The sequence below is a fragment of the Xyrauchen texanus genome, chromosome 40 (genome assembly GCF_025860055.1).
Source record: "Xyrauchen texanus isolate HMW12.3.18 chromosome 40, RBS_HiC_50CHRs, whole genome shotgun sequence".
Taxonomy (NCBI): domain Eukaryota; kingdom Metazoa; phylum Chordata; class Actinopteri; order Cypriniformes; family Catostomidae; genus Xyrauchen; species Xyrauchen texanus.
The window spans coordinates 23,291,061-23,316,938 of record NC_068315.1 but is presented as its reverse complement, the minus strand read 5'-3'; the positions used below and the strand labels follow the sequence as shown (position 1 = coordinate 23,316,938).

General features: G+C 39.3%; 2 protein-coding genes across 3 annotated transcripts in view; both read right to left on the bottom strand.

Moving 5' to 3' along the window:
• LOC127633490 (C-Jun-amino-terminal kinase-interacting protein 4-like) overlaps positions 1-17,144 on the bottom strand; it is a 61,548-nt gene extending 44,404 nt beyond the window's left edge. For both annotated transcript variants that reach the window (XM_052112635.1, XM_052112636.1), the window contains exons 1-2: positions 16,547-17,144; positions 1,422-1,542 (exon numbers count right to left, since the gene is read on the bottom strand). In XM_052112635.1, coding sequence (XP_051968595.1) covers positions 1,422-1,542; positions 16,547-16,846 — 421 coding nt within the window. In that variant the 5' untranslated portion in view covers positions 16,847-17,144. The remainder of the gene's footprint in view (positions 1-1,421; positions 1,543-16,546) is intronic.
• A 414-nt stretch (positions 17,145-17,558) lies between these two features.
• Positions 17,559-25,707, bottom strand: LOC127633323 (diacylglycerol lipase-beta-like). The gene is made up of 12 exons (XM_052112363.1): positions 25,387-25,707; positions 24,496-24,618; positions 24,234-24,361; positions 23,977-24,103; positions 23,798-23,881; positions 22,522-22,599; positions 21,645-21,725; positions 21,405-21,532; positions 21,037-21,105; positions 20,741-20,813; positions 19,124-19,374; positions 17,559-18,291 (listed from the first exon to the last, which is right to left on the bottom strand). The coding sequence occupies exons 1-12, from the start codon at positions 25,705-25,707 to the stop codon at positions 18,096-18,098; spliced, it is 1,659 nt and encodes a 552-aa protein (XP_051968323.1). The 3' UTR covers positions 17,559-18,095.
• Between the last annotated feature and the right edge of the window lie 171 nt (positions 25,708-25,878).

The following is a 25,878-nucleotide window of genomic DNA, read 5'->3' as shown; positions in this document are numbered from 1 at the left end:
GGCTGAATCCAGCTCGCAAGCTCCTCGTCCAAATGTATTTCATGCACGGGTAATTTTGCTCATCTACCCGCAACAGGCAGGCGACCAATAAGATGTCTCAGAGTGACAAATTACAAGAAATGCTGTTAGACACAAAGATATGTGCTGGAAGAAACACACAAATGTATTATAAAATTAAGAACAGACAAAAGAAAAGCCGTCAATGCCCATGTCTGATAGCAGTTTGTTCACATGTGTGCAGCACAATCCTGTTTCATGGAACAAGCGCATGTAAAGAGTTTTCACTCTTTTTTCGGTTTCATTTATCTGAAAACTGTTTGCAAAAATAACGTAGTCTATGAGAATGCTGCAAATTATCGCTGATCATCTCAGGAGGTGCTGTGAGTTTAGTTTGCTTTATTTCCACGTGGTTAGCATGCATTGTGAACACAAATCTGCAGGTTCAGTAAAACATATCTTTAATACAAAGAAACAAAGACGGAAGTGATTAAATCAAAGTAATGCAAGACACGTTAACCTTGAACCTACAACTGAGTTTTATTTTATTTTTTTAGGCAGCATTAATAGTATTACCAAAATGCAATACAAACACAAATTCGATAAGAACACAGATTTGGCAGCTTTATTTGGGGAACAAAACTGTATCTATTAGGTTTTAATATTATGATTATTATTATCTTTACATTTACAATTGTCTTTAGTTCTTAATCTGTGGGCTATTAGTAATTTTCCACCTCTTGTCATTGATGGATGCTTGTGTTATGGCAAATGGAGTCATTGGAGATTTAAATGTTTGGCTTTGGGGAGGTGGTTAAATAAGTTATTTTGATCACTTCGTTATTTTATTTCTTTATTCATTTAGTTTAAAGTTCAATTTGAATTTAGAAATGTCTTTTGTTTATGTTTCTTGTGTTTCAATAAATTAATTAAAATTTTCAAGCAAAATCAAGAAAACAAAAAAAATTCACCGACCCTCAGCAGGGGGGTTGCCGATATAATCGTATATCGCGACATTTTTAAGGTGATTATCGATAAAATATTTTTTTACATATTGCCTAGCCCTAATGGCATTGACTAGACATACACATTTTCCTGGAGCATTTTACGTAATGTGCCTCCAACCTGGAGCGGTGTTTGTCAGTAAACAGTCATCCACCTATCAAGTGGGGGAGTTCAACAGCCCTTAAGCTGTAATCCAGTTCAGCCCCATTCTCAGTAAAACACCCAGAGATCAACAGACTCTCTATCCACTGAGTGAGTGACTCTCTGGCTGGAAGAAGTGTTGAACCATGGGAGAGAGTGACCCGGTGTTCAAGAGAATAACGAGTCTGCCTCTTTTATAGGAAAGACTTGACCTCCTAAAGACAACCGTAATCAAAGGGAAATGAGAGGGTTTTTTAGGTAGCAAAGTGATGACTTACTCTGGTCTGCATAGTTCTTGGACTTCAGCTCCATCTGTCTGGTCTGGGCCTCCAGTAGCAGCACACGGTTCTGCAGATCTTTTTTATCCTGCTCTTGAGAGTCCTCATACTCCATATATCTCTAGAAGATACAAATAGAGAAGATTTACACTGTTACACATAATTGAAAAACCATACATCTGAATAAAAATAGTATGGCAGGGCTATTTTTTATATGAATTGAATATATATTCATAATTGTTTTTGATTTTGGGTATACTGTTATGGCACAAAGCCAATTAACTCACTCTGATAGTAGCAGAGACAGCTTAAATAAGGCTGATCCTAATAGACTTGCAGCATGGTGGTTGTATATGGTGGCTGAGGTTTAGAATATGAACAGCTTCCCGAGAATTTGAACACATCTGATCAGAGAGCCAGTGACTAAATGCAGGTGTTAGCCAGACTTACTTATTTCTGCTTTACTCTCTCATATGCCAAAGATGAACAGCCTGGTAGTGTGTGTGGGGAGAGGTGGCAAGCCACAGAGCAGCTGAAAGTATTTCCCCTCCTTCCAGACTCCAAACACACACCGTGCCCTCACCTCTATTGTTAGATGTAACCCAAGTCCTCCAACTACATGGGTGCAAGGGACCAAAATACTGATAGCTGCAGCAACTGCCATTGTTCGTTTATGCCCGTTTGTGTTTGTGAATTGAAAGGACAAGCCAGGGGTAATAAAGGTGCAGCAATTGGTTTTACAGCTAATTAAATGAATATGACATTTTGACAAATATATGATGTAGCCTACACTTACATAAGATTAAGACTCCATTTATATCAGTGTCCTGGTAAAAGCTGTTTTATATGGGAACGTCCATGTCGAAAACTTTCAGCACAATAAATATATCTTTACGATCAATGCCTGTGAATAAGATCTATTTCTACAATTGTACGGTTAACTAAAACTCCTCAAATGAGCAGATTTAAGTTATATCTAAGAAATTGAGACACTTAAACACATTAGCCACACAAAGGAGTCCCATTACCAAAGAAGTGAACCCATGAATTCTGACATCATCCAACCCTGCCACTTGAGTCACGGTAATCATAGCACTATCTGCCCTGAATACATGACAAAGCACATACACTTATAATCAGATCAAGACTGTGCTGCATCAAAGAAAACTCTTCTACCAAACTTTATCAATATCAAAGCCCCCAGGCTGCCCTCTTTCGGATGCGCACTACGTGGGTCTGCAGTTCTCAATCCCACCCTGTTACATGAGAGTTCTACCTGATGATATTATCATGCACAATCCCCCTTAAATTTCACACAGAAATAATAAGTGGATTCTGACATCTGTTTAGTGTACAGTAGTGGCCAAAAGTGATAAATGATATCTTTGGCCTTTATTCATACATATTATAAAAAGTTATTAAAGATTTTGTATGCATGTTGTAGTTCTGCTTGAAGTGTAAAACTAATGTACATGCTCCACATTTAAATTATTTTATTTGCCATGAAGCAATGAAACATGCCGAATTGCGTGAATATCGTTTTTTGGCCAATCTGTCATACAAAGTTTGCACTCATTTTTCCCCTATAATTGCTAAAGGTGTGTCAATTAAGGTGCTGGCTATATAATTAGATGTTAATTTGTGGGTTTTGGTGTCAATGGCAAAGAGGAAGGAGCAGTCCTCTGCAACCAAAGAGGCTATTGTCAAAATGGCTAAATCTGGTCAATCAGCTTTGGATATTGCCGGTGTGCTGGATTTGAATGGTCGCACTGTCTGCAGAATTATTGCAAAGCATCATGAGGCCAGTAGATTCTAAAGCGATATGGATGGCCAAGAAAGACTAGCAAGCATTTTGACAGGAGAATGAAAATCACCTCAGTGTGTGACCGCTTCAAAACAGCTTCCAAAGTTCTGGAAGAGAACCAATTTCACCTCGCACTGCAAGGCGTCAACTACATGAGACTGGATTGAGAGGTTGTGTAGCAGTAAAGAAACCATTTATTAGTTCCGTTAACCACAAAAAACATCTTGCCTCTCCCAAAGAATGCAAGTATTGGAGTATGGAAGATTGGAGCCATGTTCTGTGGTCCAACAAGTCAAAATTCAACATGCTGGCATCGAATGGTGTCCAGTATGTTCGCAGGAGATGTTTTGATACCAAATGCATGTGCGGCACTGTTAAGCACGGCAGGGAAAACATAATGGTATGGGATGCATTTCTGCAGCAGGTGTTGGAAGGATCTACAAAGTTGTTGGCACTTGCAGAGTGTGGCAGGGTGGAGGGCGGGGCCGGGTCGTGATCCTACACACCCGGTCCCGTATTAGGCTAATCAAGCCTCCCGAGAGGGATAAAGGTCGACTGCAGAGGATCGTGCGGGAGAGAGAGATCTTTTACGGACATGTCCGTCGTGTGTGTTTGTCTTTTGTTTAAGTTTTATATTAAACTATTATTTATATTGACAAGCCGGTTCTCCGATACGTCATAGCTTGTTCCTTGGCCACTCCTCCACCCCCTATCGGACGATGGCCACGCCTCTCCAGGCGGACCTCCAGCCCCTGGCGGACGGAACGCCCCGCCGCGTTCTCGGGGAACAGAAGGGGTCTCCTCCGCCCCAGCAGCGGTTCTCCCGCACCAGTCGGTAGGCAGCGAGTCCCTCCCCGCCGCGTTTCAGCAGCCGGTAGGCGACTGTCGACCATCGTCCTCCTCCAGGCGGCTGGGCTCCTCGTCCCCCGGCAGATGGCCGCAGCTGCTCCATTGGGGTGGACTGTAGTGGCAAGAACTCTACTACTCCTTCCTGGGTTTTCGGCACCAGTGTAAAGGGATCAAAGGAAAGGAGGAGGTGAGAACCGGCTTGTCAATATAAATAACAGTTTAATATAAAACTTAAACAAAAGACTTCCAAACACATACACACACACACACACACACGTCTGTAAACGATCTCTCTCTCCCGCACGATCCTCTGCAGTCGACCTTTATCCCTATCGGCAGGCTTGATTAGCCTAATACGGGACCGGGTGTGTAGGATCACGACCCGGCCCCACCCTCCGCCCTGCCACAAAGAGTATGGAGGATATGTTTGGAGATCGAACATGAATTTTCTAACATGATAATGATCCAAAAGTACACCACCACCTCCATGCATGTCTTCCAATGAAGCTCAGCTTTGGAAAGAATTTTTAAAAATTTTGCACAATACATGCTCAAAGCTTATTGAGTTAATGCCAAGGAGAAAGGCTGCTGTAATCAAAAACAAGGGAGGACCAACAAAATATTAATAACTGATTATATTGTAGTCAATGTATGCTTTATTTCCTGTGAGCTTTTTGTTTTTCTAGAATTTTTTTGCATATTAGAATAAAACCCATATTCCATGATACGCTGTAGTTTGCCTTTTTTGGCAGTTAAATACCTTAACCAACTTTAGTGTTTTCTTCCTCCCAATATTACATACTCCTCATATTTTGATTGTTTAACCAAACCTGTACGGTCATTAAAAGCAAATATTGTGCAAATATCCCCTCCGTACATCACTTTTGGCCACTACTGTATCTGCTGAAAAAAGGATTTCTTTGCTACGGGCTATGAGACATCAGAGAGTCCTGACGCATGAGAAGTGTCTGTGTGAGGAGTCTTATGATATTAGATCAGAAGGTAAACATGTCCTAAAGAGTAGTGTCTTCTATTAAACTGAATGACACTGTTCTGAACTATGAGCATACACAAACACCTGCACACACAAATATAGGCCTAAATGTGATAACACATGTAGCACATATTTTACTACATCCATAAATACAGAACATTTTTGATATTGAAAAATCTATATTTAATTGCGTCAGGCAAGACCACTCATGACCTCAAATCACTGCTGCCAAATATACCATCTGAAAATCCTCTGGTCATACACAAGTGAACCAGCAAACAAATATCATCTAAACCTAGGTGAAAAGACATAGCATGTGGATGTTTTAATAAAATAGAACTGTATACCTATATTGTAGCAGAGGGCCTTTAACAGTTAAAGTGTAACAAGAACTCATTGTGGCTGAGTGCCATGATGGATTACGCAGGTCAAAAAATAAATGCAAAAATCTGTGGCGGGACAGGCACATACTCAAGTAATTAACAGGAGAACATTTTATATAAAAGTGTTAAGCCTAGTGTACACTACACGACTCAAGCTGGTCTCCTTTGAAGTTGAGTCTGCAATGAGAAGTCTCAGATCTCACTAAGAAAGGTTGTGTATTGTGCACACTCAGATTTCAGATCAGCTAGACATCTATACGTCTTGTTGTTAGATGTGCACACTGTCACGACAAGCAAGGAGCCACAGCCAATGAAATATAAAGCGAGTGCAAGAACAGAGCAAGGTATTGCTCTAGCTCGTACACTTGTGATCAAACCACCAAAACACTTTAATAGCTGGTACACACAGGGTCTCAACTGAGGACGAATGGTCATGTTGTTGATACATGTCTGCGATCAGTAGTGTAGTGTGTGCAACAGCACAATAGAAAACAAGACTGTGACACAGCTTACATTTACAAACACAGAATTGAGTGGCAGCCTAAAAGATTTCTGCTTCAAAACCTGGCACCTTTGTCAGCCAAAACACACACACAGTCATGTCTTGTGAACATGTATGCATTCTCTCTCTCTTGTGCTCATCATATGATCCGAAGAACAGTACTCATATGACAGCTCAGCAGAGGAAGAGTGTCTGGCTGCATACAGACTCCGGGCTCTCTGCTCCACATAATATCCCCATTGTGCCCCCACAGATAGAGGCTGCTGTGTACCGCCACTCTATTGATAGAGCTCTCTTTAAGTCAACTGTGCCTTCATTGGACATCCTCAGGGGCTCAACTGCCAAAGCATGGGCACAAGATATGCTCTACTTGCAAGATTTGACTCACATCTTGGGTGCTCTGATCTGAGTGGTGTGCATGGATTCAGTTGCTCTGAACAGGGTTAGGCAGAGTCACATGAGGTCAGCCATGAACATTTGTTTAATCTTAGAAACATGCAATAAGAGGAAGGTTAGAAGAGGGATGAATGCTCAATGATCTGGAACTAAAAGATTCCAAACAATTGTTTTCTTTAAATGTGCAGCCTAAATAATCTATCAGCCTTGTCCCCAAAACTATGTGCTGTTATGGTAATGTTAAAATTAGCTGGTTGGACCGGGGTCCAATGAGCTGAGATACCACTAGGCATCGCTGCAACACTGATAGCAAGAGTAAATATTATTTGTCTTTTGATAATGATTTGGGTCAAACTGAATGAAAAATTTGGAGTTTCTCTGCATGGCGCTGCAGAATTTTAAGCAACCTCCGAAGCCATTGCTGGGTGCAGCAGACAGACACTGAGTGGAGTGTGTGTACCTTCAAAGAAAATTATTTATTAATATTAGAAAGCTCACATTTTACTAAAGTTGTGTTGAGAAATATTATGTTTGAGAAGACAAAGGCTACTGTCAAACAAGCAGCTCTGTTTATATCTGAAAAAAATATAATAATCATCTGGAAAATATTCTTATGATCAATACATGAAAAAGGCTTTGATCCCAGATACCATCAGGGTGAGTTGACAGCATAAAAATCCACAGAATATTTAAACGAGTGGTAGGAACGTCCTGTTTCTTAAAGGAATATTCTGGGTTCAATACATTCTAAGTTTTAAAGCAAGATAAAGGATAAGGGACACCTAAATATTTTTTCACATCATACAGCAATCATATTTAGAACTATAGGATTGGAAAAATCTTTTTTTTTTAGATCTTTAAGTTCTGATGAGTATAGGTATAAATTTAAAGGCAGTTCAGATTTGACAGCAGAAGATTCTATAATTAGTGTTCTTGGTGATGTATCTCGCCTTGTGTTATGGTCACCGGCATTTCTCTGTGGACCCACTCTATGTTGCGCGTTCTATGATTAAAGATGTACTTATGTCCATTTCCAGTATAAAACATTTTAGTATCTAAAAATGCATACACATCGTTCCCTTCTTTTTCCAGTAAACCCACCAACCTCAAGTTGTTCCGTCCGTTTCTGTTTTCCATGTTGTCAACCTTCTCTGTCATTTGTTTAATTTGAGAATATTCGCGTGAGCCCTTAGTTGAACAATTTCGTCTTCTGCGCCCGAAATGAGTTCTTCGGCCTCATTCATTCTCTCCTTTACCTCTTTAATCGCTGACATGACACCATCAATTTTAATCAGAACTTGTTTGTCCATTTCTTTAAATGGACAAAAAAATCTTAACAGATTTTAAGAAAAAACTATGTGAAAGATTTTTTTAATCAAGCTTACTGTGAAGGATACAAGGTTGACAGAGTGAAGTTTTATTTGTTAAACTACCTTGTGAAGGAAGCAGAATTGAAAGAGTGGCGCATGTTGAGGACTCAGAAGTCACTCCGAAGTCTGAATCACTGTGACATAACTTTATGAACTGAGAAGAAAAGAGCAGGAGCCTCAGAAATATCCTGACTGGAGAAAGGAACTCAGGAAGCTCTATTCCTGGTACATTGTAAGCCGTTCTCTGATGTTTCCTTCCAGAGTCTAGAAATGCAAATGCAAACTGCAACCCTTAGTCTGACTGTGTTGTAAACACTTTTGTGTGCAGGTGCTCTATTTATACATATAGCTTATTCACTAAATTCTGCTAGCAGCCACATGATTTGCCGCAGGAAGAAAATGACATTTTTAGAATCAGAAGAATCAGAATCAGTTTTATTGCAAGGTATGCTTACACACACAAGGAAATTGTCTTGGTGACAGGAGCTTCCAGTGCACAACAACAATAAATAAAGTAGAATAAAATAAAAATTTAACAGAAAATAAAGTATATATAGAATACACATTAAGACATGCACCTGTGGAAAAGTCATTAAGACAATAACAGCTTACAGACGGTAGGCAATTAAGGTTATTAAACAATTAGTCAATTCAAAACAATTAGGCAATTAAAAACACCAAAAGAAAGATGCCTTGGGTCCCTGCTCATCTGTGTGAATGTGCCTTAGGCATGCTGCATGGAGGCATGAGGTCTGCAGATGTGGCCAGGGCAATAAATTGCAATGTCCTTACTGTGAGACGCCTAAGACAGCACTAGAGGGAGACAGGAAGGACAGCTGATCATCCTCGCAGTGGCAGACCACGTGTAACAACACCTGCACAGGATCGGGCCATCCGAATATCACACATGCGGGACAGGTACAGGATGGCAACAACAACTGCCTGAGTAACACCAGGAACGCACAATCCCTCCATCAGTGCTCAGACTGTCAGCAATAGGCTGAGAGAAGCTGAACTGAGGGCTTGTAGGCCTGTTGTAAGGCAGGTCTTTACCAGACATCACCGGCAACAACGTCGCCTATGAGCACAAAGCCACCTTCACTGGACCAGACAGGACTGGCAAAAAGTGCTCTTCACTGATGAGTCGCAGTTTTATCTCACCAGGGGTGATGGACTTTTATGATCGAAGGAATAAGCGTTACATTGAGGCCTGTACTCTGGAGCGGAATCGATTTGGATGTGGAGGGTCTGTCATGGTCTGGGGGAAGTGTGTCTCAGCATCATCGGACTGAGCTTGTCGTCATTGCAGACAATCTCAACGCTGTGTGTTACAGGGAAGACATCAACCTCTCTCTTGTGGTACCCTACCTCCAGGCTCATCCTGATATGACCTTCAAATGCCACCAGCCATACTGCTCGTTCTGTGAGTGATTTCCTGCAAGACAGGAATGTCAGTGTTCTGCCATGGCCAGTGAAAAGCCTAGATCTCACTTCTGGGAACTGTTGGATCGGAGGGTGTGAGCTAGGGCCATTCACCCCAGAAATGTCCAGGAACTTGCAAGTGCCTTGGTGGAAGAGTCGGGTAACATCTCACAGCAAGAACTGGCAAATCTGGTGCAGTCCATGAGGAGGAGATGCATCATGTGTCAAAACAATATGCTGCCGATCACAGCAGAGTTTGTCTTTGGAAGAAAGGCCAACTAAACTACATCTGGTAATAAACTTCATTAAGTTTTTACATTGAAACCTGTTTGTGTCAAAAGAATAGAGTCTTCTATTTTAATCCCATATGCCATTTTGAAAATCTTAGCAATTTATTGCAAAAAGGCACGCAGTTAAACAATGACTGCAGACGAGGACTATAGGCCTTTTTTCCCCTTATAAAACCTATATTCACTGTGCATTGTCACATTGAAAACCAATGGGTTCATCCAAAAGCTGAAAAATATTGCTTTCAGAGTTGGAATGATAATAAGGTGCATTTCTAACTGTTCTGAGCCAAGTGCAGACAAACAGCACACTAGAGGTTAAGTCATTCACTAAATAGGGAGCCAAGAAGCATCGTATAGCTTTCCCATGTAGTCAAGTGCATTCACTCCTAACATACGGTCAATAGTTCAGTTTCAGGCTGCAGATGAACATGTTTGGCGTACATGGGAAAATGGTAATCTGTACTTCGACTCAGAATGTATAATGTTAAATTGTATTTTATCATGGTTGGCAGTGATTGGACAATGCTGGCCAATACTTGTATCAGAATGAATTATGCTAATTTCTAATTGGTAAAATGCTTCAGCACTGGCTTTCATTTGTTTGTTTGACAGTGCAAGAGAGAACATTGAGATTTTATTGCCAAAGTAGAAAAACACCTTAATGTAAAATTCAAAACAAGTCAAATTAAATAAAAATTATGCTTTCTCAATACACATTGTTCCATAGCAGCTTTACAGAAAATCTGTTGTAATGTCTGTAACATCTTAAAAACATGAATAACCAACACTCCTGGAAACATATTAAACAATATGATTAAAAAAAAAATATATATATATATATATATAACTTGGTATTATTTAAAATTTCTGAATTTAGTCCCACTGTCCCCATACGAGGGCTTAAATCGAATTTGTAGGAAAACGATTTGCTCTTAAAAAAAACTGTTGTGCTCAGAAGAAAAGAGAGGAAATGATGACTACAGTATCTCACACAGTAGATGGATAATGTGAGCTCTACTGTCTTAACTCCCTTTGGTAGTCACAGTTTCACGTCGCTGCTCATTAGCATGAATCTTTGAGTCACTGGATAGCGGACACCCCATATTGCACCGACAAAGGACGAAGTCACTCGTGTAGCTGGAAACCACAAGCTCTCAATGAAAATGAATGGCTTCTAGTCGCTTTTTTGCTGCAAAACTCTGTCAGTGTGCCCGGGGCTTAAGACTGTCAAAATAACAAGAAATCAGGCATCTAGAAAAGAAGTGTATTTTTTTTAATAGAAAGGAACTTTCAATTAGAAATGTGTAGGTTTCATTTCAACTGTTACCATACTGAAGGCGTGGTCACAATTACATTCTCATGGTGAGGATGGACGTTGAGCGCACATAAAACCAGCACAAATATAATTGTCAAACAGCCTTTTTTAATGCTGCACTTTATACTCACTGAGACTAAATTTAAAAAGAGTTCCGTTAAAAACTCACAGCTAAAATTATATCCTTGTCCATTGTGAATATTCAGTGTAGCGTTTATGAAGCACCGCCCCCACAGAGGTCACCGCCAAACCAAGCAACATCCTATTGGTTAACGTGCCGATTTTGCCTGTCAAAATTCAGCAAACATAAACTCAAGGTGAAATCATAGTGCAAGGATATTCTTCGCCACAGGAAGTTTTGCGCGGATTCCCATTGAGATGACTGTATTTTGCCTGCGGAATTTCGCCATGCAAAAGGTATGCGCTTAGTTGATATGCTATCTGATATGTGAATCATTCCTGTCTGAGCAACTAGTTATAACAAAGCTCTTCATTCATGTGTTTGATATATGTCACTGTCATAAACAAAACACAAAAGGAGTGCAGTTTGTTACTAAAGACACCAGATGACTAGTAGGGAGCATTATGAGGCAGCAGGCAAAGAGAAGCAATACAAAGGCCGGGAGTTTAAAGCAAAGCACACGCTTATATGCCAGGCTCTTCACTTCACTTGCTCCCAACAGTCACATGACCTGAAAGTTAACCCACCTCAGAAGGGAGTGCTTTCATAGGCCATCATCTTCTTACAAAAGGACAAGCATATAAAAGGAGGACATACAGGAGAGTAAGGTTGGGAAACAAGAACCAGTTGGTTCCATTTTTTTAGAAAGAACAGGAACCAAGTGATTTACATGACTTTAGGTTCCATTAACGGTTTTCAAATATGCATTCTTCCTCTGATGCAGACAGCACACTGTACTAACATACTGACACTGACTACGTTTACATGGACACAAGAAAGTGGCTTATTACAAGAAATTGGGTTATTGTGAGAAAACAGCATTATAAGGCTACGTAGCATAGGCTACGTTCACACCGCAGCTGAATGTGTCACAGATCAGATTTTTTGCTCAAAAAACATTTTTTGTTAGATTGTTCACATGACACTTTAAATGTAGCCAATATCAGACACTGGTCTCAACAGCTGGCACTCCTAAACTGACCCGCATGCGTGTAGCACTCCTTGAGCATGCCTATAACAAACTCTCACATGTTCATCATTATAGTACGAATAATTAAATTATAATAACAAATTTAATTATACATTTTTAACGCAGATAGGGCACATGCCTATATGATAATAGGTCCGCTAGTGATGGAGAAAGACCGTTGATGGATGAAGTATTTTTATTTAATCATTTACCTTCATATGGTGGAATTTAAATAATCAAAGTTCAAGTGTAATATTACCTACGAGTGAAAAACACCATAAAATCGAAAGACAGCAGGAAAAATGGCATTACATACAGTATATGCAAGTTAAGAAGCGTTATCTTTATTTCATATTTTCATTGACTGACTTGCATTCGTATTTTGATATGGTTTGAGAAATATAGAAACTGTGTTTTCAGAGTGAGTGAAACAAGCAAAGAGCGCCGTTATACAAAGCTACATCTGTATCTTTTCATACACATATTTAACGTGCAAGACAAACGAATCGCTGAACCCAACTGTTGAAGCCTATACTTTTATTTTCTTTCCTTAAAAAGAACTAGACAGATATGTCAGATAATCTCACTTACAAGTTTTAAAAATATAACAGGTGTTTATATACAGGAAATCAAGCATGGAAATTAAGTTTGAGGTAGATTCGTGTAAAAATCACATTAAATCTGACCTGCCTGTTCACACCCAAGACACATTGAAAAAAAAATCAGATACATATCTGATTTATTTCCACATATGAAAGTGGTGGTTTTAGGATTTTGGATCGGATTTGAAAATGGCAGATTCAAAGCGTTTTGGCTATTCACACAATCATCTAATTAACAGATCTGTGTCACATGTGAGTGAAAAACTCTTTTCTCCAGTCAGTAAGCAGCTTTCTCCACAGCAACATAATTTTCCCTCAATGCTTGTGTAAATAACACACATGGCATCCAAGGAAGACTTCACAATTTTACTCTGTTTACTTGCTTTATTTCCAGATATTCCAGATTTGTTGCAGTGTTTGTTTCTTTAACTTTCTATCGACCTGCAGCTGAATTGCGACACAGTAGTGGGAGCTTCCCTCTTACAAAAAACTCTGGGATTCCCCCAATAATGCCATGTAGCCTTTAGGGATAGTCAAATTTTCTATTTGTGTATACAAATGGGTATACATGGGTTTACAGAATATGTGATTTTCCCACTATACTCCCAGAAATGTTTAATTTGTTCCGCTGTTTTGACATGTTGTTGGGCTGACATTTGTTTTCCCCTTCTGTTCATCGCACGCACACTCTTAAACACCCATCAGAACGCCATTTATGTGTTTACATTACAACAGGAACCCGCTTTCTCCGAGAGAAACCTAGGTGTGTTAAACCGCTTTATCGGCAGCGCAAAACATACAGCTTGACCAGTACAGTCTGATTCCTGAAAATGTTTTATTCAGTTCATCATGTCCGACTCTAAATGAATCATGAACTGATCCTGTTATTTGTATTGTGTTAAACCTAGATAATAAATATCTCTTAAGTTCACACATGAATTTGATAGCCCTAAAAATACATATTATACAATTTTTTAATCTGTGGACCCCCTAGCACCCCCTTGCAGGCTCCTGAGGTTCCCCAGCCCCAGTTTGAATACCCTAAATTAAGGCAATGTCAAAAAAATTAAAAACTACATGTGCATCATTGTATAGTATAAGAATTAACGGTAATTTAAAACGAGGCCACTAATGACTGCTTTTGGCCGAAGACAATTCCCAGTAAAAGACGATAATTGTCTGATCTTGTCTGAAACATTTTGATTTTGGCAAACGCCTAAACACAGGGGACAGAGCACTTTCAGAATGCATGGTGATTCACTGACGGCCATAAACAAACCTGAATCTACACAGTGTTCTTGGTGGCATTTTAAAACTTGACATAAATAGTTTTAAATAAATAGTTTTAAATATGTAATAGCAGACAAGAATGTTATATTTAGAGTTGTTACATCTAGCTCAAGTAGCCATAAATTGTTTCCTAGATGTGAAACATCCATTAGCGTTTGAATGCCAACTCTCTAAATGGGACACAACCATAAATTCCTTTATTCCCCTATACTCATGGTGCAGAAACCCAAACATTTTTGCATTAATATTCACACTTGCCATACTGTGAATATCTGAATATCACATGTCTTAAACATCATGTCATGCATGTAGAGAAAAGCTAAAGTATTTTTCATTTATGCATTCAATGTTAACCATCTGATGTGGTTACAACCAAATTTAAAATTACAAGACATGGCTTGTCTTGATGGCCTTCCTGTAAGCTTCGGGTGTGTCTTCTCCAGTGGTGGACAGTAACGAAGTAAATGTAATTCGTTAATGTACTTAAGTAGCTTTTTTGCATATCTGTACTTTACTGAAGTATTTAAATTTGGGGAGACTTTTACTTTAACTCCACTACATTTCAAAGTCAAATATCTTACTTTTTACTCTACTACATTTTCAAAATCAGTCGTTCCTTTTTATTTATGAGTGGATAAAAACGTAACTGGTCAAACGAGCCACCAATCACAGTACAGCGCGCTTTGTTTTGAACTTGCCTTGGCGGCATCTACTAAGCGCTGAACCAGGGTGCGTTTCCCAAAAGCATCGTTAGCCAACTATGGTCGCAAGTTCCGTCGTTATCATCATAGTTCAACGAGTCTGTGTTTCCTGAAACCATCGTTCCAACGAACATTCGCAAACAGCATCGCAGAGTTGTGTGGTTGGAACGACAGCTCTCGACCTGTGGTTAGAAGCAGAGTTTCTTGTTATTATAACATGTGGGCTTAATAAATTATTATCTTGAGCCAAATAAGCAAGATGTCATTCAGTACAATCAGTATCTTTTATTTAGAAGACATACAAATGTCCTTTATGTCTTTTAGTTTGTCAATAGATTTAAAGCACCGTTTTTGAAGCGTGCGCATGTGTGAACGTGCTCTAGTGCGTAAGAACGAGCCTATGATTGAATCTGGAAATAAAGCAAATAACTGAGAAAAATATGAGATAGTCCTCAGATGACATGTCCATAATTTATAGCAAAACATCTAGCATTAATTCGATCGCAAACAGATTCATTAAAAGTAGTTTTTACTCCACCACATGTGTGACATCATTAACCAACGTGGTTGAACAACCAATTTGCGACAATGCGGTTTCGGGAAACAGTCGTGACTAGCAAGTTGATTTCTTCAACAGTGCATCGTACTACGGTAGTGGAGCAGCAAGTTACGTCGTTGTACGGAAACGCACCCCAGAGCCGTTAAATATGAGAGTTGCGAACATAGACGGTTTGCGACAGTGATCTCGCCGCCCGCGTCACGTGATTCGTTTAGCTCTCAATAGTTCCAAACAAATTGCGTTGCCAATGATTTTAAGAGGGGCAGAGAGCAGCAGCTATTATTGCAGCAATTATCGGTAAATATTGACGCATAATGTACATTGCTTATTAAGTTGACACTAAAATGACTTGCATATAATAGCATTTTTTTTCTGGGGAGTAGCAGAAACACTGCATTAATACGTTTTTGTGTTTAATTTTGGAGGAAATTGGCTGCTCCCATAACATAGAATATATATATATATATATATATATATATATATATATATATATATATATATATGTATATATTCTGTATGTGTGTGTATATATGTGTGTGTGTGTCTGTGTTAAAAATCATAGTACTTGGATACTTAAGTACATTTGAAGGCAAATACTTTTGTACTTTTACTCAAGTGAATGTTTAAAGGCAGCACTTCTACTTTTACTTGAGTAATATTTTACCTTGAGTATCTTTACTTTAACTCAAGTACATGGTATGTGTACTTCGTCCACCACTGGTCTTCTCTAACTCAGTGGGTGTATTAGAACAACACATGCAACAGACACCTGCCAGCATAAGAGGAGACAGTTCCCTTCTTACATGTGATGACTTGACACATCCAAATGGAAACACACAGAACTCTGAAGTAATGTGACCACTGGAAACTTTCTGCATGAGTCTGTCCAAACAGTAAGGTTATTTTTAACTTAATCATAGTTTGGTCTGCTATACTTAGACTTCGTGGGTTTTGTGCTTTTGCACTTGAGTGTTTTATACATTCGTGCAAAGCTTACATTTGACCCTGCTCTAACTCACCAGCCTGTCATTTTCAGATGAAACCAAACACCTTAATGGGCTGGTTCAGGTGCGTTTGCATGCAGTTGTATGGAGTTCATAGTAGTTTGAATGAGTTGAAGTAGACCTTCAGGTGCAGAATTCAGCACTAGGCAATAGTCACATATCAGTTCGTTCGGAACGAACATAAAAAAAAAAAAAGGTTTATGAGTTTTATGATTCTGAGTCATATTGGCAAGCATATGCAGTAAACCATACAGCTTAATTTATTCAACAGCTGACTTCCCTCTATATCACATCCCCCTCTGAAACTGAGATTCACTTTTGTTGATCTACATTCTAAATACACAGAGATCGGTTCACAAGTGCCTAACTTTGACACACACAGCTTCAGCATCAACATATACGTGATGATATCAACTTTCAAAGTCCACAGAACTCCATGAAGTGGCCTAAATTACCTCATGTTGTCATATATTCATCTCTCTATCAATCTCACCTCTTCTGCGCTCTTCCTCAGCGCTTTCTCGCGTTCATACTGCGTGATTATCTGCTCGTTGTCCTCCTTCAGCAGCTCCAACTCCACCTCGTGCTCCTGGTTCTCCGCGAACACCGAGTCCAAGTTCTCCAGCACCGCCACGACAAGCGGCATAAGTTCCTTGACCACGTCCTCGTCGTATTTGAGTATCATCCGCTCAAACTCGCGGTAGATGGAACTCGCCAAGCCGGACACACGCTCGGACATCATCGCCGAGTTTCCCGGGTCCTCCTGGTAAAGGACGACGTCCTCTAACTCCATGTTTACTTTGTTTTTTTCCGTTGCTCGGCTCGTCTCGAGCTCTTTATAACGCGCACACGCGGGCTGTTTTTAATTTAAGGAGCTCGCAAGCTAGCCCACAGTCAGGCAACTGTCGAGATCACTTTAACTCGCGACGTCTAGTGTTGGACTACATTTACGAGTAAATGTTAACAAATAACTTGAAGTGAAAGCAAATCTGTTAAACTGCCGAGTTACCCCGTCCCGGTTCTAGGGGGACAGTCATTTGACAGGGATAATCTACTCCAAACAGCAGTTGTTGTGAAGTATAGTCCCTACAGCAGGAGAGAGTAGTGGAACTGCCCGTCACGTGATGACGTCACGCTCTAAAAGCGGGATGGGCGGGAACAGTAATCCTGATTATTGACGCCTACTAAATACCCTGTATGCTTTTGGTTTGACATTATTGCATTATTTGCTTTTCTCGCAGCTGGCGTATAAATATTTGCATATGAAATTTGATTTTACTGTTCTTTAAACGTCCTCTCACTTAATTTAAGCAAATTTACCATCTGTAAATGTTTGTATGAACATAAAAAGTTTCAACAACTAAGACATAAACTGAACAAGTTTTACAGAAATTGAATAATGTGTCCCTGAACGGACATATTAGTTATATTAAATAAGAGTCAATTGATTTTCTAAAATGTCTCCCCTTTTATAATGACTAGAACAAGTAATTAATTGGCATGCACTCAAATGTAATTTTATTGTGTCATTGTTGCAACATGTAACGGAGCAGACCTATTTCTCCTCAGCATATTTATTTTTTTAAAATGCATATATTACCTGAAACAAATTGAAACGGGTGTAATGGATTAAATGAACAGACACACTTGAAGCTCTTGAAATATTTCCATGCATTTGAAGCCATGCATCCAAATCTTATACTGAGGATGTCTTTTACTGATCTATAATCAGTCTGTATCATCTTTAATCACTTTAGGCGAGGTACTGTTCACTCTGATATTCTTATTACATGTCGCTGACATACATCACAAAACAGCACACCACCATTGCAAAGCTAATACCGATTACTTTCCTCTTTAAGTCGCAATCGCTCAACTTGAACAAATTACAAAAATTAAAAAGAAATATTCACATTACAGTACAGAAATAAATAGGCAAGAGCTGAACCGCTCTAAGTAAAATGACTGAGGGGAGTCCAGTAAAGTTGTGCTCCTTGCAGTCTGCTTGTGCATGTAAAGATAAGGCTCCAGGCATCCTCTGCTCAAATGACATTCAGGTGGCTGCTGCTCATGGAAGAAGTGCAGTGAGCAAATGGACGGTCACGGGTGAGACTGCGCAGGGCCCGGAGAACCACATCAGGCATGTGATCAGCAATCATCCTCGGGCTGATCAGAACATTACGGAACGCCGTCTCACTAGACCACTCAGCACGGTACCTTGCCTGGGAGAAACAGTGTCTATGTAGAGAGACAGAGACCATCAGAACCGTCAGAAAATTCCCCTTTCCGACTATTTCAGAACTAACAGCAAGAATCTGATTAATATTCAATGTGATGAATAAAATAAAATAAGCTAGAATTAAATATTCACATGCACATTTGTGGTAATATTACTAGTGGTTTACATGGTATGAATCTATAACTTTTCGAAGCAATTGGACACTTGATTTTTGCATGGCAGATGATAAAACGGGCAAAAATATCCCATAGACCGCCCATAGACTTACATAAAAACATTTACTGACAGAATAAATTGTGCGTTAATGGTTCAATAGAAGTTGAAGGAATTTCCTAAGTTCAATACAAGTTCAGCTTAGTCGACAGCATTTGTGGCATAATGTTGATTACCATCCAAGGCATCCTAGGTGTAAATAACTCTCTTTTTTCAGCCAAACACAATTAGAGTTATATAAAAAAAATATCCTGGCTCTTCCAAGCTTTATAATGGACAGACAAATCCCCATACATTTTTGTTGTAATCAGCATTATGTCACAAATGCTGTCGGTTAAGCTTGAACTGAACCCGGAACATTCCTTTAAGTTTGTTAACTCATTAAGACAAAGATTATCAAGGGGCACTGATGAAAATACTCCAAATAGTATTGATATACGATTAAGGAGTTATAGAATAGCAACAGTTGTAAATTGGCATGGCGTATCATCAATGTATGTCTAATACTGCTAGGTGCACCTTATGCTGCTTTGTAATACATGCTGAAGCTAAGGCAGAATGGCTTGATCTTTGAAAGACTTTTTAGAGTCTTGTTCTAGGGACCTTGGGTCTACTGACCTGCGTGTGGGTCCCTCTTCTGTGATGTGCATGACACGACCGGGCAGGTATAGGGGTAAGTGGGTGGGGTGTGTGGGCGAGTCATCAGATGACAAGCTCTGATAAGTGGATGAACGCTGAACCAACAGGCTCTCCTCGCCTAGCAACGGCTGATTTAGCTCCTCCTCCCGCCGGTTCTCCATCTCCGTGGGGAAATCATCAGGGGTTCCTCCAAACACCTCATACCAGCAGCCATGCATTAATATCTTGTACTGAGAGAAAGAGGAGAAAACTGATTCTTGATCCTATTACGAATTGTTTAGACTAAATTGATACATAAACCAAAAATGGTCATGATGGTTGAGAAGATGAGTGAAGATTTATAGTGAGATCTCTCTTTACCTCAGCACAGGTTTGCTGAGCTGCTTCAATTGCAAATGTAAATCGCATAAATTACAACATTAAAATACATTTTAGATGGCTATCATTTAAAGTCAAACTACGCAATATTAACAAATTGATACGTTCAGTTGCAGTTTAAGGTCATTAAAAGTTCAATGCCATTTAATCTGGGATATAATACAGTTGAGCTGGCGATGCATTAGATTAGAATGATGATATGACTATTCAAAATATTTAATAGGAGTGAACGAGATATGTGTTCCTGACATATAGATTTTCTTTCCACATGTAAACAGATTTCATAATGTTGTCAGGACAAAATCATGGAAATCACCTCCCCAAGGTGTCCTTTGACGTCATTAATTTTAAATATGCATTTGTATTTATCAAGTTCTTTCCAATAATATCAGAAATTCCATCTTTCCTTCAGGCCAATAGTGTTTAACACATGGGGCTTGGGTAGCTCAGCGAGAAAAGATGCTGGTTACCACCCCTGGTGTCGCAAGTTCGAATCCAGGGCATGCTGAGTGACTCCAGCCACATCTCCTAAGCAACCAAATTGGCCCGGTTGCTCTGGAGGCTAGAGTCACATGGGGTAACCTCTTAGTGATTGCTATAACGTGGTTCTCGCTCTCAGTGGGGCACATGGTGAGTTGTGCATATATGCCGCGGAGAATAGTGTGAAGTCTCCACACGTGCTATGTCTCCACGGTAATACGCTCAACAAGCCATGTGACAAAATGCAAGAATTGACGTCCTCAGATGTGGAGGGAACTGGGATTCGTCCTCCGCCACCCGGATTGAGGCGAATCACTACGCCACCATGAGAGCTTAGAGCACATTGGGAATTGGGCATTCAAAATTGGGGGAAAAAAAATAAAAACACTGCTTAACACATGGTGAATTCTTGCTGCATTATACTGGTGATGGAGCATTAGTGGAGCGCTCTTGGAGCGAAAGAATACAACGATGCTCCAATTTTCAAAAGACCTGCTCCTTGCTCCAGGCAGCTCATGCCACTCCACTCCTCACTCTGCTTCCACTCCACACTGCTCACATACTCTGATCTAATCTAAACTAGCCTAATTAAGCAGGGCTTCTATAGACATTTTAGTCAACTAGTCGCTTAGGCAACCCACTGATCAATCGATTTTGAAAATGTGTAATTTTGCACATGCCTACCAAAAAGTCTAATTTACGATTACTGGATCACCAACAAATATGAAATAAACATACCTTGGGTTTACTGCAATTAGATACCATTTTTAATATTCTTCTTTTTAAGTCTTCCATGTTTGGAATACTCAATCTACAGTGGGGAAGAGAAAAACAACAACCTGTGAGGCCACTAAGTATGAGGAAGTGATACCAAACATTCTGTTCAAATATAAGTCTGAAAAAAGTTAGCAGTACCACTCAAGAGATGCAGCATTAGATACAGGCACTCTAAATATAGCCATACTTTTACATATGCAAATGAAATCAATCAAGCATCTGTCTTACTGCAGTTTAACAATTCAACTAAATCTCACCTGGGCACAAGGTCTTTTCCAAGCACCACTGAGATGACAAACTGCTTTGAGTAATCAGCTAGTGCTTTACTGAGGAGAAACATTAGGTGTAAAGTTAGATATGCAATAATAAGCCATTATTTTTAATACTGCTTGGTTGTGCATGTTCTTTTTACCATTGAATGCTAAGCCAGTGATCAAAACTGCAGTGGTCTGCAGTTTTTCTTTTGCTCTAAACTTCAATGGGTTTACCTAGCTTATACACATTACCATGGTAATGTCATGGATATTTGAACATGTACTATGGTAGTACCACTGCATACTAAAGTACCTTGGAGTACCATGTAATGAACTTGTTAGATGTGATGTATAGATAGATGTGGCATTACCTCATGAGGCCCCCTGGTGGAGAGAAAGCATAGCACTCCAGAGTGGGATGTGTGCTGCGTAGAAGTACAGCTAGCAATGATGCTGTTCCTGCACCGAGACTGTGTCCCGTGATCACCAGCTTATACTCCTGAAAATAAACACAAAATGCACACACAGTCATTAGAGGAATATTCACTATATTAATCCTGCTTAATGTATATGGATACAAAAAATTGTGTAAAAAAGCCAAGCACTCTTACTGGTGCAATGTTGAACGCCTGGCTCAAAATACCATCGTTGACAAGTTTCTTGTATATGTAGTTTGCGGCTTGAGAAATGCCCTGTGATAAAGAAAGAGAAATAAGTTGAAGCAATCATCTGCACCACACTCAAAGAGAAGAGATAACATACCTACATTAAGCAGGCCATTATAAAAAGCAGTCACAAAATATTTGACTGTCAGTTTCAGTATTCATAATAATAATCCTTTATAATTAATCACATATTTTAACACATTATATATGCAAGTCCATACAATGCAAGTGAATGGTGGCTGGCCTGAACTTATGTCGGCAGCATAAAAGTAATCCAAACAACTCTTAAATCCATGTTTTCAGAAGCTATATGATAGGTGTGCATGAGAAATAGATCAATATTCAAGTCATTTTTTCCTATTTATGTCCACTTTCACATTCTTCTTTTGTTTTTGGCAATTTTAATATTTGTGTATATTGCCACCTACTGGGCAGGGAGAAGAATTTATAGTAAAAAATTATTTCAATATTGATCAGTTTCTCACCCACACACTATAATATCACTTCTGAAAATATGGAGTTAACAACTAGAATTGTACAGATTACTTTTATGCTGCCTTTAGGAACTTTTTGGAGCTTCAAAGTTCTGTCCACAATTCACTTGCATTGTATGGACCTGCAGAGCTGAGATATTTTCTTAAAATATTAATTTGTGTTAAGCAGATGAAAGAAAGTTGTTCACATCAGGGATGGCACGGGGTTGAGTAAATGATGTGAAATTTTTCATTTTGGGGTGAACTATTCCTTTAATAATATCTTAATAACATCAGTTAGCTAAGCATGACAGTAATATAAGTGTACACTTGTGATTTTGTTTTCTTGCCTTGTGAGCATAGCAGGTTCCTGACATGCCTTCAACAGACAGATTCTCACATTCAGCGGAGAGGTCTGTCAACACATCCTGCAAATAAGATGCAAGATGCAATTCAATATTGTTTAATAGATACTGTTTAATACAGCAAGGCAATGAGAATAGGTACAAATAGGTACTAAGCATGAGGATAGGGTGTTGTGGGTGGTTGCTAGGTGGTTGGCTACAGTCAAAATAGTCCACCCACAACTGGCTGCGATACTCAGGGTCCTAGATAGTGTATGGCTTGGGTTCCTCCTTCAATGCAAGTCTATGGTCTCTTTTATTTTTACCTGTTTAATCATCTGCCAGGCATAAATATAAAATTTGATCACATAGAAAAGTAATAGCACACCTCTCCTCAACAAGCTGCATGATTTCAGGCATGGGCCGAGCAAGGGATGGGTTACCAGGACTTAAGCCTGCTTCGGTATCAAACTGATACTAAATATGATTATATTTTAATATTACGTAGTTGGTCCATCCAGATATAGTATGTACCAAATATTTAGATATATAACCCTGAAAACAAATATATGCAGATGTGCAAGGAATTTGCAAAACTCGTTTTTTTTGTAACCAATTTTGTTTCTTTAATAAAAAATGGTATACTTCCACTGAGTGACTGGAGGCTTGGCTTCTTTTTCTCAATATGCCATCTTAACACACAAAAGAAATTTGGACTGGATTCGATGGGTTTTGGCCATGTGACAAAAAAAGGCAACACTTGTGTTATTCGCGGTCAAATTTGACCGACCATAGTAAATGAATGGGCAAGACTATATAACTTTTTGGGGGGAATTCACTTCCATTGTATGTGCCTCACTGTTAGCCTGATTTTAGATTTTTTAAAGAAAAGGAGGGGCGAGTCAAAATTATATTTTGTGGTAATCAATATTATCAAATTCCGTCAATTGAGCTTAACTTGTATTGAACCCGGAATATTCCTTTAAGCAATAAACCACTCAAACATAAAATATTTGGCTGGATATTTTGTCCATTGTAGCTCATTTGAAAATGACATAACCTTGGATCAAAGGGCAGCTAAGGAATGACTTCCAGAAATTTAACACAAGAGCACAATTTGTTTAAGGAAAAACACGCCTGACAATCCTGTACAAACATCCTTGGAGTTTTGAGTCAACAAGTTTCAGTGAAGGTTGGTTTGTCAAAACATGTTTACCACTTGCTTTCTTCAGGGCATTCCAATAATTATCTTTGAATAGGGTCATTTGTTTTTCAAACTCGCCTTGAGTGACAGAGTTCCCCTCACAGCAACCAGGACCGCCTCCCTTTTGTGATCCAATGCCACGAAAAATGGGATCTCATAGATCTACAAAATAAAACAATTTTGTTGTAGTGATTCTAAATCAATCTGAAATTAGTGTTAATTTCTTGACATTCTGGGATGTGGCCATGCAATTCCACCTGATTGTGAAAGCTGATGTGGATGAAGTCTCTGTACTGCAGCCCTGTGCTCTGTAAGATGGAGGTGAAATGGCAGCCGAGGTTGTCTCCTCCCACTAAGTCGTACTCTGCATGACGGTTTCGACAGCTTTAACAAAGAACAAATACTGTCATTTCTGCACATGAATCGGCACACAAATTTTGTATTAATGCAGCCCTAATTTTAACATCGAAAATCTTACACAATTTCCCTTTAAGCTATCAAATGTTACACGCACCAATCTCCACTGAGTTTGCAAATTCCAGTGAGCGGGTTAGAATAGATGTACATTGGCCAGCCGTATGCAGCTGCAGCGAACTGCATACAGTGAGCAGCTTTCTCAAGCTCGACCTCCAGATCTTCTCTCTGGACACAGACACAAGAAAGTGTTATAGTTATGCACGTCATATTTTACATCTCTTAACCTATTACCTCCTGCATACATATTCTCTCATTTCTATTCACTGTAATGACAGCATGTATCAGAGCTGCATACTAACTATGGGGGAGGAAGGGCTATGAGGCAGAATCTCATCAGGGTCTCTACAGTACTCCATTTTATCCTGTTCCTGATGTAGAAGGGCCAGACCAGCAGCGATGTCACTGGGCACCAGGTCTGTATCCTGTACAGAGAGATTAAGATATCGGTAAAGCTTTAAGAAATAGGTCAAGCAAAAATGAAAATTCTGTCATGATTTACTCATACTCATGCCGTTCCTGGCTGTTCTTTTCCATATAATGAAAGTGAACACAATAAAAATGGTACATACAACTTGTGTGCTATTTTCCAAGTCTTTTGAAGCCAACCCATAACTTTGAACTTAATTGAAGATGTTACTTACTGTTATTCATCAGTGAATCTTAAAATGTAAGATGTTATTCATCAACATTATGCCACAAATGCTTTTGATTGAGCTTAACTCTTATTTAACCTGAAACATTCTTTTAATGGTGCCATGTTTGAGAACCACAGGCTTCAAAGATGGTTTCATGGTGCTTTTTTGCAATTTTGAAGCTTGGCAGCCCCAGTCCTCATTCACTTTTTCATGGAAAATGAGCAGCCATAATATTTTTACAAAATTCACCTTTTGTCTTCCACAGAAAATAATAAGTTAAAATAAGGTAAATATTTATTATTTAATTTTTAAGAATAAAGTTTTATGTGAAATGTTATTCATCAAAACTCACAACTTACATGTACAACCATATGAAACTGCATTCCCCAAAAAATGCAAGCACTGTTAATCCAATGCCTTTATATTAACATTTGTGCAAGACTTTTGTCATTAATTTACGTCCATAGACATAAGAGTGGGTAAATGCAGAATTAAAATTTTTGGGTGAACTATCCCTTTAACTGCAGAGAGATGCTTTGTGGCATTGTCTCTAACCATGAAGAAGCTGCTGACGAGCTGGGCGATGCTAGAGAAGGCTGCGCGATGGTTATCGTCCTGTGGCAGGCAGCAGCACAGTAGACGTAGCCGACTCTCCCACACCCGCGTGGCCAGCGTGCGTGCAGTGTAAAAGAACTGAGAGGATTCGCTGCTTTCCATGTCCCTCAGACCAGAGTGATCAGTCAGATTAGTCTGCCTCTGGCTGCCCAGAGGGTCAAACACTAGGAGCACACCCACAGCCATAGAGAGAAGGATAACCCAGCTGAGGAGAGCAAGAGACAACACAATGAAATCATTATCAAGGATTGTTAATATCATACACAGCATAAAAGTCCACTATTTTTCAAAAAGGTTACAGTCCAGTTTTCAAGGGGTTTGAATGGACTTTATGAAAGCTAAGGTCACATTTAACAAATAACTCCTCTCAGTGAAATATAATCAATAGTAGTCACAGGAACTACATTTGAGACACATGTTAATACCAGGTGT

Coding starts and splice junctions, on each gene's coding strand:
- LOC127633323 (XM_052112363.1), bottom strand. CDS start 25,707: ATGATATTAACAATCCTTGATAATGATTTCATTGTGTTGTCTCTTGCT. Junction 19,375..20,740: donor CTAATTGCAGTAAACCCAAG/GTATGTTTATTT, acceptor TCTTTCTCTCAG/TACAAGATATTAATGCATGG. Junction 18,292..19,123: donor GAAGAGGGACCCACACGCAG/GTCAGTAGACCC, acceptor CTCTCTACATAG/ACACTGTTTCTCCCAGGCAA.